The sequence below is a fragment of the Barbus barbus genome (assembly GCF_936440315.1).
Source record: "Barbus barbus genome assembly, chromosome: 50".
In the NCBI taxonomy this organism is placed as follows: Eukaryota; Metazoa; Chordata; class Actinopteri; order Cypriniformes; family Cyprinidae; genus Barbus; species Barbus barbus.
The window spans coordinates 11,812,966-11,826,593 of NC_136728.1; the positions used below are offsets into that span (position 1 = coordinate 11,812,966).

A 13,628-nucleotide genomic window follows, 5' to 3' on the forward strand; every position below is an offset into this window, starting at 1 on the left:
TTTCTACCACTTTACAAGCTTTTCTCACTAAAATATAACATATGATACTAATGACTAATATAGAAATAAATGTACAAGCAGAAATTAGCATAACTGTATTTTAATGAACCAAAAAGATAATCATGTTTACAGAAAGGGTAAAATAGCACCAAATAAAAACATGTGAATAAATCCATAAATTATGGCATGTTCAGGATTAGTTGACTTATATAAACAGTCGTACTTTATTGTATATTACAGTACTGAAGGCAGAGAGGTTGTTGTGTACATTTGTTTAAAAAGTGATGCTGATGCTTCCTCATGAGGAACACATTTAAAGACATTTCCAATGTACAGTCACCAGTAATTGTGACTTTGTCTTGCAGTGGCTCCATAAGAGTCCTTCCAACATGTAAAAAGACCTCATTTGTCACATTATGATAGTAACAAAACATTATTTAAATGTTATCCTCACAAGATTTTGCAATATGATCTTTAAAATGTGCACTTTAAAAAGATTTGGGTAGTTACACTTAAAATATTACCACAAAAGCAAACATAATACGTCCCATCTAAAATATCAAATGAAATAATAGTGAGCGCTCCTTATGAACAAATCAAGTATCAGTCCCTGATATCACATAATGCAATAAACCAGTGCTCAGAACCTCGTACACTAAACTACCCAAAATAACGTCAATGACTCTAAACCAATAAAGTAAAAGATGAGTATATTCTCCAGTTCCATAGAAATGCTAATTCCTAAAAGGTCTAATTGAAATTCATAGTAAAAACTGTTCTTTTTTTTTTTTTAATAAAGAGGCATTTGAGATCTCAAAGGCCCGCAAATTGAAGTTCAGAGGTACAGATCCTTTAAAAGCACAGCAGCCATTGGATTCTCCTTGTGCTGTTGGGTCACCTTGCATGATACTGTGATTCCTCAAATCGGTCCTGAAATTATAACGTAACAGACTTTCACAGCAATGTACAGGAGAAAGAAACCAATGCCCCAAAGACTTCTGGATTCGACTGAGAAGATAAGAGGCACAGCATCTCTGGAAGAGCACAAGAACCGACAGACTTCGTCTGAAGTCCCTCAGAACGGTCCTTCCTCATACACCCCAGCTTTGGGCTTGAGAGGAGCTGCCGATGTCTGGGATCTGATCGGCAAAAGACTGCGTCATCCACTGACCGTCCTGAACCTGGCCAGCCGCGTTTGGATTCGTAGGCGCCTTCTCCACTGTGTCAGCTGGAGGTATGAACACAAAAATTGATTTTAAACGTCTAAAGACCCCTTTCACTTTCATTGTATGGTCAAAAAGATATCTTCTTTTGTGTTCAACGGAGGAAAGATGGTACCAACCTTTCTCCTCAGGTGTGGAGAAGTTACAAAATCCATTGCTTTGGCCTCCTTCAGGTCCAGGTTCTCCATACACTCCTCCGAAAGCTGCTTCATAACCAGGATCATACTGCTCTTCCTTGATGGCCATCCTCTTAGCATCCTCTGTAAGACAGAAGGAAGATAAAGTGGTCAAGTACAGTTCATAATTGTGTACATCAGGAGGGCGATCATAAACGTCTGCTTGTACCTTTGGCCAAGCCGAGATCAAACGAGTAGTTCACTTCTTCTACCTCCTTGGGCTTCGCAATACCCTTCAGCTGATCTCGGAGCTCTCTCAGCTTGATGTAAAAATGCACTTTGTCCTGAGCACGAGGAAACTGAGCACAGCGGGCGCTGGAGGAGGGCATCAGGTACAACGCCTACAGAAAACCGTAATATACACCATATGAGTCATATCGGACCAAATTTAGCTTTTTTTTTATTGCAGTGAACCAAAAAATGGTTTCTGACCGTCTCAGAGTCAGGAATCCTGTGTGGCTGTAGGCCAAATTCAAGTGTTTTGGGCTTCTTCCCAAATATCTCCCTACAGAACATTTCATATATACCTAAAACAAAAGTAATTGTTAAATGCACGCCTTCATATCAGTTTGTATTCTGTATTTGTGTTTGAATACTTACATTTTCCATTAAAAACTGCTATGAGTGGCTTGAATTTCTTTATCTTTTCCACTAAGATTTTACCACCTTCTCGAAGCTCCTTGCTGCAGAAGGTGAGAAGCAAAACAGTTTAGAAGAGAGGAAACTCACTACTTCCAGTAAAGAATGGCAGTAGAGTGACAATCTACCACACCTAGAGAGATCTTTGCTTCCTGGTGTCGCTCTCTCTACCATGTTTGTGAAGCCGATGCCATATTTCTCAGGCAAACTCTCATCATCCATGTGATTTAGCAGCTTTTCTGTGAATCCCGACAGGAACAGACACTTCCCTAAAAGATTGACAAGAGTAAAAGTTTTGGTTTAGATGGTATATGCGTGTGTACTGTGTGTATATATATATATATATATATATATATATATATATATATATATATACACATGATTTATTATATAAATATATATTACATATTTCTTAAATATAAACGTGTGTGCATTTATATATGCATATGAATATATACAGTACACACATAATGTAAACAAAAACTTATTTTGGATGTGAATAATCGATTTGACAGCCCTACAATATATTTATAACAGCAATTATACGAATAAAATAACAATAAAATCTCTTTTACATTAAAGCATAATATAACAATAGAAATGTTAAAGTTAAAAATGAGTAGAATTGAAGTCTACTTACAAAAATGGTTTCCTGGTCCAGGGAACCATCTTCCAATGAAGGCCGCCATCAACCCTGGATTAATTCCGATCTGTATCATAAATATAAGAGTCATTTCAGTCATTTGGGTTCAGTGCCATCTTTGGTTTAACATTCTTCATTGTTAAAAGGCAACTTCAGAGAAAAGCCATAAAAACGTACAATGACATAGTCCAGATTGGGGGTAAGAATGTCAGGCAGTGTTTTCTTCATGACTTCCTCCTCCGACATGCCCTTAAAGCGATCGACTTTCCTCCTGACTTTCTTAAAGGTTTCATCAATCTTCTCCTGTCCTTCAGCTGGCGGGGCCTCTTTATCCTCTTTGGCTTTCTTGGGTTTAGGTCCCGGTTTGGCTTTAGGTTCGCCTTTGGCTTTAGGTTCTTTGCTCGCTGCCCTTCCTCGCTTTCCTTTAGCAGGTGCTTAAACAGGGAGAAAACACTTTGACTAAAAGCTACATGAGAGAATGTAGTCTGCAGAGCTCAGTTCTAATGTTTGAAAACACACAGTCCTGGATAAATACCTTTCTGTGCAGCCGCAGGCTCCAGTTGGGCGGCATCCTCTGGGTGTACAGGCATCTGCTGCATGCCTACATCTTCTCTGGGTCCCTCCATCATAAAACCAGCATTGCCATTAGCCATGTGAGGATACTGAGCCTGAAGGGCCTGAAGATGTTGCTGAGCTGACTGAACCCTAGTTCAGAAATAAAACAGGGACTGACTGAGTTGTCAGTCCAACTTAGACTTCTGTAAAAAAAGGTCTATCTTAAAAGCAAATATTTATTAAGATGCAAAATAGAGGTTGTTAATCAGTTTGACCAATATTCTGTACCGATGTAGTGAAGACATGATTAACCCAACACTGTGCATTTAACAGAAAACAATGGTGTTTACAGGTAAAGTAACTTATTTATTGTATTGTTTGCATAATTACTCCTTAACTCAAGAAATTCATTTAACAATTAGATAATACAAAAAGATTAAAATACATTTGCAACTATTTAGATCACATATTTACCTTTGCATAAATATAATGAGATTATAATAATATTATTAATGGTGTATTAACTATAGTTCATTATAAAACTATATTTTATAACTACTATAATATTTTTAAAATAAAAATGTAAAACTAAAATAAACAAAAATAGTTTAGAAATAATTTTAACATATCAGTTAACAGACACTTAAGTCTTATCGAACAAGAAACACTTAAAAGTTAACAGTTAGACAACACAAAACAATGAAAATACATTTGCAAACATTTTTAATTTCAAAACTTTGCGTAAATATAATGGTGTATATAATAATGTGATTTATTAATTATAGTTAATAGACCATAATTGAGTTTATAACTATAAAAACGTCTAATTTTGTTTAAATAGAAAATGTATAAAATGAAAATAAACATTACAAATTGTGGTTTTTAGATTTCAAAAAAATTTTAAATGTATGAAATCAAAATACTAGTTTAATAACTAAAAAACATTTATACCTGTCCGTTAACAGAAACTTAAATCTTATTCAGCAGAAAACACTTAATATTTAACAGTCAGTCAACATAAGACAAAGATGAAAATACATTCACAACCATGTAGAGCTTATATAATGCCATAATAATACTAATGATGTATTATATAATTAATTAAGCAACAATATATTTCATAATGGCTATAAAGTCTGTAATATTTTAAAATAAATGTATAAAATGAAAATACTCAGTTTAATAACTAGAAATAAATTACACATCAGTTAACTGACACTTCAACATAATAAATGCATCCCCTTTACATTGGAGATTGTCTTATGTAAAGCAGGTGCAACTTCCAGAAAGAGCTACCGAGTTAAACTATATCATCTGAGAAGTAAAGTCTTTAATGCAACCCTGCAAAAAGAACATATTAATAATTGCAGGAACACTTCAGTTTTCAAAACAAAATAGTGGCAAAACCAAGGCAGTTTGTTCTTCATGAAAGCCGGCCAATAACTTTATTGTTGCTTGTTTCGTGCATGACTGGTTAGTAGCATTCAAAAACAGACTAAAATGCTGAATGTTATTATAACAGCATAAGAAAATCAGTGGGATCGTAATTAATCTAGGCGCCAGTTGACGACATATGGGGACACTCACCATTGTTGGAGGTATTCCGAGGGGGCATGAGGCAAAGATCCATAGAGCCTTTCATCCATCTCTACAGGATTTACTTAAATAAATTAATATTTGTGTTCATTTCAACAGCAATTTCAAGTGCTATTCTCACAGGGCAATATTTATTACCAGCCCTTTAACTTATAGCTTACTTATAGATTATTTTATAGTTTTATAATAAATAGGTTCAAGTATACATAAATGCATTCCTAAATTTAGAGAATATCAATGTTTTAATGGTTTAAATGTATAAACCAGATCAGAAAAGTTTGTGTGTGCTGGATTTTAAGCACACTCCACGTAATCATCCAACACATCTCACTCTTACTATATTTGACACAACCAGTACTTTAAACTGCAGTACTGACCAAACTAATCAAAATGTAGTAATAACATGTTAATTCAGCAGGACAAATACAGGTGAACGGCTAAGATCCTTTGTTTTACATGAACATAAAAACCATATGTGATACTGTTAGCATGTTCGGCTAATACTGGCCTAGAGTGCCAATTCATTGAGCACACAATGAATGATGGTCGCTAGCTAACTGTGCAGAGTTCTTCTATCGGCATAAAATGCATTTATATAGTGTAATTAATCAAATTAAGCTTTATTTGTTAAATGAATACATACCGTTGTGATATGATTAGAACGATAGTCCACTGAAATGTAGAGTTTTATCGTTTTAGGAACAAAACCGGTGAAAGCAACAAAGACAACACCAGCAGCGAGAAATCAATTTGACAGTGGAGCATACCAAAAGCACCAGTATTAGGGGAGTTTTGGGCACAGCATGTCTGTTTCTTCCGTTAAATTTAAAAGGAAAAACAAAGAAATCAGAAATGAAGTTTCATTATTACGTATCTAAAATGTAAAAACTAAAAACCTACGGCAGGCTATTAGTTTTATCTTAATTTCAGTATGGAGATGAAAAACTGCACCCCTCTAAAGTTAATAGTATGACCTGCGTCTCCTGTGACATTTAAACGCTTCAAAGCGTGCTTCCTATTGGTTGCGCTTCAATAAATAAGAAATGCCTGTTTCCCGTTTAGCGAATGTCAAAATAAAGATCTTAAAAACATAGTTCGGTTGTGGCGACTTGCACCTTGCAAAACATATTTCTTCATTGATTTCTCAACAATGGAAGATTATTGTCGCTGCTTTTATTTCAGACGTATTAGAAAGATTTGTCATTTTAATTTTAATTGTGACAATAATTAATACACGTGGCTTTTATTTGGCCCTTGAACGGTTCCATTAGTAATACATACATATAAAAAATAAAACACAACTTACAAAATGACATATATAGTACATAGTTCTCACAGCAAAAATGAAGCTGGATTATGATGTAACAGGTATAAATGGTACTAAACAGTTATACACACTGATTGCAAAATAACAAAACACAATTCTAAAAAGTCTAAAAATAGCATTCAAAATGAGGTAAATTGAGTGATCTGTATTTAATAAGCACCATAACATGGGACTGAGCATGCCATCTGCAATACTACCATAAATCCATGCACTGGGGACATGCACAGTGATAAACCTCTTCCAGAGTCCAGCCATGGTTTCCATTAGGAATTTGTTGCACTGAAATACTCATAAGAAAAAAAAAGTGAATGTGAAATAATTCCAATATCACGACAACACATAACTTCAGCTAATGGGAATACACATTACCAATCAAAAGTTTGGGCAAGATTTCTTTTTTTTTTTTTAAAAAAAAAGGAAGTCTCTTATGCTCACCAAGGCTGCACTTATTTGACCCACAATACAGTAAAAACAGTAATATTGTGAAATATTATTACAATTTAAAATACCTGTTTTCTATTTGAATATATTTTAAAATGTAATTTATTCCAAAGCTGAATTTTTAGCATCGTTACTCCAGTCTTCAGTGTCACATGATCCTTCAGAAATCATTCTAATACGAAGATTTGCTGCCCAAGTAATATTTTGAATGCAGACAAGTGAAAAAACAGTGCTGCTTAACATTATTTGTGTTCAAATGAACAGTATTTGTTTGAAATGCATACTTGCTGAATAGAAGTAATAATTTCTTTAAGAAAAAAAATCTTACTAACCCCAAACCTTTGAACGGTAGTTTATGACTGAAGTTTCCTTAAAAGGATAAAAATAGAGGCACAAAATTAACAAATTAAGAAAGTCTCACGTTTCATCTTCATTCACACTTTCACACACTGAAATCACATACATTACATAATTCAGGTAACAACTCAGAATCAATCACTCAGAAACAGGTAAAACACATTAAACTATTAAATAAAACAATTTTTAAAAATGTTTAGTTGGTCCTTCTCAGTACACACAGTGTAGACAACAGTCTTTGTGCGATAACTACTTTTCTCAGGCTGTTCAGTTGCTGTTGCTACATCTGATGTCTGGAATCTGGTCTGCAAACGGCTGCATTGTCCACCAGTTGTCCGATACCTGGTCTAAAGAATTTTGACTATTATTACAAGCACCTGACACAAAATTGTTCACATTCGTTCCGTACACAATATTTATATACCCGTGTCTGTAGAAGGATGGACCCCAAATGCTTGCTGTGGGTGCTGTTGTGATCCATGGGCACAGGTCTCCTCATATCCAGGGTCATGCTGCTCTTCTTTGATTGCCAGTCTTTTGGCATCCTCTAGAACAAACAATGATAAAGGACATTGGTTAACAACTTAAAGTTCTTTTTTGAACAACACAAAAACTGTTCTCAATTGTGAAACTCTTTACCTTTGGCCAGAGTGAGATCAAATTTGTAATTTGTCTCTTCAATCTCTTGAGTCCTCACCACTCCCTTCATTTGATCCCTGAGCTCCTTTAACTTGATGAAGAAGTGCACTTTGTCCTGAGCACGAGGAAACTGGGCACAGCGTGGGCTTGATGATGGCATCAGATAGCAAACCTGGACAATAGAAGCTCATATCTAATCAATATGCAACTATAAACAGGAACATTAATCTATCACGAAAGAAGCTCGTACCGTCTCTGTTTCTGGCACTTTGTAAGGCTGCAATCCGAACTCTAAGTTCTTAGCCTTTACTCCAAAAATCTCCTTGCAAAACGTTTCGTAAATACCTGAAATATCGAACAGGATTAACTTACATCATGAATAAAAGTTTAGACTTAAATCAATAGCAAACCGACGACTTACATTTTCCATTGAACACAGCGATTAAAGGTCTGTACTTCTGGAGCTTCTCCAAAAGTTGGTGGCCACCTTCACGGATCTCTTTGCTGCAAACCAACACTCAAGATATTCAAATGCATTCACATCAAGCATCTTCTTGGGCATAAAGCTAATTTTTAAGGTGCGGTCCCATTAGCAAGATGTTGGAGAAATTTGCATTGTTTCAGACTTTCCAAAAAGGTCCATTCTCTATTGTCAATAGTTTATCAAAGTATGAAGCTTTGCTCGCACAGAAGTCACTTTCAAACCAAGTTGCTTGAATATGTTGCGAAACCTGCTTGGGGAAATCTTTCACCCTCGCTTTGTTTTCTTTCACCCAAATTTCATTTGCAAAATTTGTCTGAACGACCATGAATGTGCCCTCATCTTTTACATGAATAATGTAAATGTTCAAGTCTTACTTTGATAGGTCTTTACTCCCAGGTGTAGTCCTCTCCACCATATTGGTGAAACCAATGCCATACCGTTCAGGAAGCATCTGATCATGCATGTGGTTGAGCTGTTCATCGGTCAGACCAGACAGAAATAAGCACTTCCCTATCAGACGTTCAACAAACAATCAAAAGACAAGCATAAGTATATAAACATCCTTTACAAACAAGAATCAGCTGAATAATACATACAAAAATGGTTCCCAGGATTTGGATAATGCCTTCCCTTGAAGGCTGACAAAAGTCCAGGATTGATGCCGATCTGTAAAATTAGCAATGGATTTATACAAACAAACTAAAATGTCTCTCACACACACACACACACACACATATATATATATATATATATATATATATATATATATATATATATATATATATATATAGAGAGAGAGAGAGAGAGAGAGAGAGAGAGAGAGATACATACATACAGTATCTCACAGAAGTGAGTACACCCCTCAAATTTTTGTAAATATTTTATTATATCTTTTCATGTGACAACACTGAAGAAATGACACTTTGCTACAATGTAAAGTAGTGAGTGTACAGCTTGTATAACAGTGTAAATTTGCTGTCCCCTCAAAATAACTCAACACACAGCCATTAATGTCTAAACCGCTGGCCACAAAAGTGAGTACACCCCTAAGTTAAAATGTCCAAATTGGGCCCAAAGTGTCAATATTTTGTGTGGCCACCATTATTTTCCAGCACTGCCTTAACTCTCTTGGGCATGGAGTTCACCAGAGCTTCACAGGTTTCCACTGGAGTCCTCTTCCACTGCTCCATGACAACATCACAGAACTGGTGGATGTTAGAGACTTTGCGCTCCTCCACCTTCCGTTTGAGGATGCCCCACAGATGCTTAATAGGGTTTAGGTCTGGAGACATGCTTGGCCAGTCCATCATCTTTATCCTCAGCTTCTTTAGCAAGGCAGTGGTCGTCTTGGAGGTGTGTTTGGAGTCGTTATCATGTTGGAATACTGCCCTGCAGCCCAGTCTCTGCTTCAGTGTGTCACAGTACATGTTGGCATTCATGGTTCCCTCAATGAACTGTAGCTCCCTAGTGCCAGCAGCATTCATGCAGCCTCATGCCACACACGCTGAACCAAATAAGTTTATCTTGGTCTCATCAGACCACAGGACATGGTTCCAGTAATCCATGTCCTTAGTCTGCTTGTCTTCAGCAAACTGTTTGCGGGCTTTCTTTTGCATCATCTTTAGAAGAGGGTTCCTTCTGGGACGACAGCCATGCAGACCAATTTGATGCAGTGTGCGGCGTATGGTCTGAGCACTGACAGGCTGACCCCCCACCCCTTCGACCTCTGCAGCAATGCTGACAGCACTCATACGTCTATTTCCCAAACACAACCTCTGGATATGACGCTGAGCACGTGCACTCAACTTCTTTGGTCGACCATGGCGAGGCCTGTGTTTAGTGGAACCTGTCCTGTTAAACCGCTGTATGGTCTTGGCCCCCGTGCTGCAGCTCAGTTTCAGGGTCTTGGCAATATTCTTATAGCCTACACATACAAAAATGTGAGGGGTGTACTCACTACTGTGTATATATAGATATGAATATATACACACACACACACACACACACATTACATACAGTGGAACATTTTTTTTGATCCCCTGAAAATTTTGTACGTTTGCCCACTGACCAATAAATGATCAGTCTATAATTTTAATGGTAGATTTATTTGAACAGAGAGAGACAGAATAACAACAAAAAAAATCCAGAAAAACGCATTTAAAATAAGTTATAAATTGAATTGCACTTTAATGAGTCAAATAAATATTTGACCCCTTCACAAAACATGACTTAGTACTTTGTGGCAAAACCCTTGTTGGCAATCACAGAGGTCAGATGTTTCTTGTAGCTGGCCACCAGGTTTGCACACATCTCAGGAGGGATTTTGTCCCAGATTTGTTGCAGATCTTCTTCAAGTCATTAAGGTTTCGAGGCTGAAGTTTGGCAACTCAAACCTTCAGCTCCCTCCACAGATTTTCAATGGGATTAAGGTCTGGAGACTGGGTAGGCCACTCCAGGACCTTAATGTGCTTCTTCTTGAGCCACGCCATCGTTGCCTTGGCCGTGTGTTCATTGTCATGCTGGAATACCCATCCATGACACATTTTCAATGCCCTGGTTGGTTTCAATGCCCTGGTCCTGACGGTACATGGCCCCGTCCATCGTCCCTTTGATGCGGTGCAGTTGTCCTGTCCCCTTAGCAGAAAAACACCCCCAAAGCATAATGTTTCCACCTCCATGTTTGACAGTGGGGATGCTGTTCTTGGGGTCATAGGCAGCATTCCTCCTCCTCCTCTAAACATGGCGAGTTGAGTCGATGCCAAAGAGCTGGATTTTGGTCTCATCTGACCACAACACTTTCACCCAGTTCTCCTCTGAATCATTGGCAAACTTCAGACGGGCCTGTACATGTGCTTTCTTGAGCAGGGGGACCTTGCGGGCGCTGCAGGATTTCAGTCCTTCGCGGCGTAGTGCGTTACCAATTGTTTTCTTGGTGACTATGGTCCCAGCTGCCTTGACATCATTGACAAGATCATCCCGTGTAGTTCTGGGCTGATTCCTCACCGTTCTCATGATCATTGAAACTCCACGAGGTGAGATCTTGCATGGAGCCCCAGTCCGAGGGAGACTGACAGTTATTTTGTGTTTCTTCTATTTGTGAATAATCTCACCAACTGTTGTCACCTTCTCACCAAGCTGCTTGGCGATGGCCTTGTAGCCCATTCCTGCCTCGTGGAGGTCTACAATCTTGTCCCTGACATCCTTGGACAGCTCTTTGGTCTTGGCCATGATGGAGAGTTTGGAACCTGATTGATTGATTGTTTCTGTGGAAAGGTGTCTTTTATACAGGTGACAAACTGAGATTGGGAGATTAAACAGCTCCTTACCTGTTTAAAAGACACCGGGGAGCCAGAAATATTGCTGATTGATAGGGGATCAAATACTTATTTGACTCATTAAAATGCAAATCAATTTATAGCTTTTTTAAAATGCATTTTTCTGGATTTTTCGTTGTTGTTATTCTGTCTTTCATTGTTCAAATAAACCTACCATTAAAATTATAGACTGATAATTTCTTTGTCAAAAATTATTTCCCCACTGTACACACAGTAGATAGATAGATAGATAGATAGATAGATAGATAGATATAATTGTATAGATTATAAATATACACTTTTTGATAATTTACCCACACAAACACACACACACACATATTATATATATATATATATATATATATATATATATATATATATATATATATATATATATATATATATATATATATATATATATATATATATATATATATAAATAAATAAATGTCATACAATAAATGTATACAAACAAATATAGATTAATTTAGATTAATAAATTATAATAATAATAAATTAATTTTAAATAAATATTTTGATTAATACTAAGATTGCTATTAGAATACATTAAAACAGACCAATATGAAACAGAAACTTACAATCAGCATGTCAAGATTATGTGTGATGACATCTGGCAGCTTTCTAGCCATGACTTCCTCCACTGACATCCCATTAAACCGATTTAACGTCCTCTTCGCTTTCTTGGCAGACTCTTCAGCTTCCGTCTTCTCCTTTCCTTCACCTTTTGGAGGCCTTCCCCTTTTCTTTCCTTTTGCTGGAGTCGTCGGAGGGACTGCAAACCAGATGTTTAATAAATTGAGCTGCAGAAACGTCCCAGTTAAAATACACTGTGAGGATGGAAAATGTTGTACCTGGTGGTTGGGCAGAGAGTTGATGAGGCTGCTGAGGTTGATCCAGATATAGATCTTGATGCACTGAAAGATCAGTCATGATTTTGTCCTCCACAGGTCTCTCGGCGTATTGGGTGGCATTAACCATCTGGTGATACTGCGGCACCTGCTCTGCCTGGTACTGCTGAGGACTGGTTTGATACCTGAGAAAACAAAATGACAAAAACAAAGACACTGCACTTACTCCAAAACCTATGGCAATAATCTGATCTTTTTACACATTTACCATACACCATCATATCCCATTTTGATAGCATTTGTTGGAATCACAGTATACACATCACTAATTTATTTAAAACATATAAGAAAGCAACTCTTTTGGGTTCTTTTGGGGCTGGGCAAACTCACCAATACTGAAGATAATCCATAGGAGCCGTCAGAGATGAATACTGCCTTTCTTCCATCTTAATTGGTGGTCTTACTTTAATAGATTAATATTCATGTTTATGTTACTGATATGCCAGCTGGTAAACCACACCTCCCTTTGTTTAATCTCTTCTGTTACGATCCTATTTTCATTATGCTTAGCTTATCAATTAAACGTCACAGGATAATATAAAATACTCAGTTTATCTAAAAACATACACATTTCAAAGCCTGTTCAGCCACTGTTATGAGCAGTAATGTAGGATGCAGATAACTAGCTCGTTACACTCAATAAACTAAGAGCTGTGTGTGGACCATTGACGGAATACAAACATTAAAATCACTCGTTTCTTCAAATACAGATATCATTTTCTGCGTTAGGATTATGAATCTTACCTGCCATATATATTCCTCAGACCTTTTCTGGCACATTTGAGTATTTAGTGCAGAAAAGTAAAAGCTAAATGATGCTGCACATGATGAATGAAGCCGGTGTAAGTAAAAATGTCAACAAAGGTAAAGGCTAAATCCAAAATAAAAGTCCTTGATGCATGGTAAAACGATACAGTTACATAGGATTCGAAGCTTTTTTTAAATCTAATTATTATAGATGACGATTTGAAAATTAACATAATAAAACATCAATACGAGCAATCATTCGTGCCCAATTTAAATCCATACTTTTAAACATTATACAATATATTAATATTTTATACATTATACAAGCATTAGTTTTCTAATGGCTGGCTTCATATTGTTGGACTCGACCATTATTTACTAAGGAGGGGTCGTATTTTCCTCTTCATACATTTTTATATAAAACGCATCTTATGGGGTGCTTGAAATTACCAGTGTTCAATTACATGTAGAACAAAGTATTAATTTAATCAATTTAATAATTGTATTATTACTTTGAGCAATTAGGTCAAACCCTCCATTTGAGAACTCCCTATGATA

The 13,628-nt window shown here is 36.6% G+C and overlaps 1 protein-coding gene across 1 annotated transcript; it reads right to left on the reverse strand.

Moving 5' to 3' along the window:
* Positions 1–86: 86 nt before the first annotated feature.
* Positions 87–13,177, reverse strand: LOC306868363 (uncharacterized protein). Its single transcript, XM_079414463.1, has 21 exons — positions 13,068–13,177; positions 12,654–12,726; positions 12,267–12,448; positions 11,994–12,187; positions 8,677–8,746; positions 8,455–8,590; positions 8,018–8,100; positions 7,847–7,941; positions 7,597–7,768; positions 7,382–7,504; positions 7,233–7,304; positions 4,824–4,896; positions 3,217–3,386; positions 2,859–3,115; positions 2,679–2,748; positions 2,172–2,307; positions 2,000–2,082; positions 1,832–1,926; positions 1,569–1,740; positions 1,343–1,483; positions 87–1,228 (listed from the first exon to the last, which is right to left on the reverse strand). Exons 1-21 carry the CDS (start codon positions 13,072–13,074, stop codon positions 1,092–1,094), a joined length of 2,541 nt encoding a protein of 846 aa, XP_079270589.1. The 5' UTR covers positions 13,075–13,177; the 3' UTR covers positions 87–1,091.
* Positions 13,178–13,628: the final 451 nt, after the last annotated feature.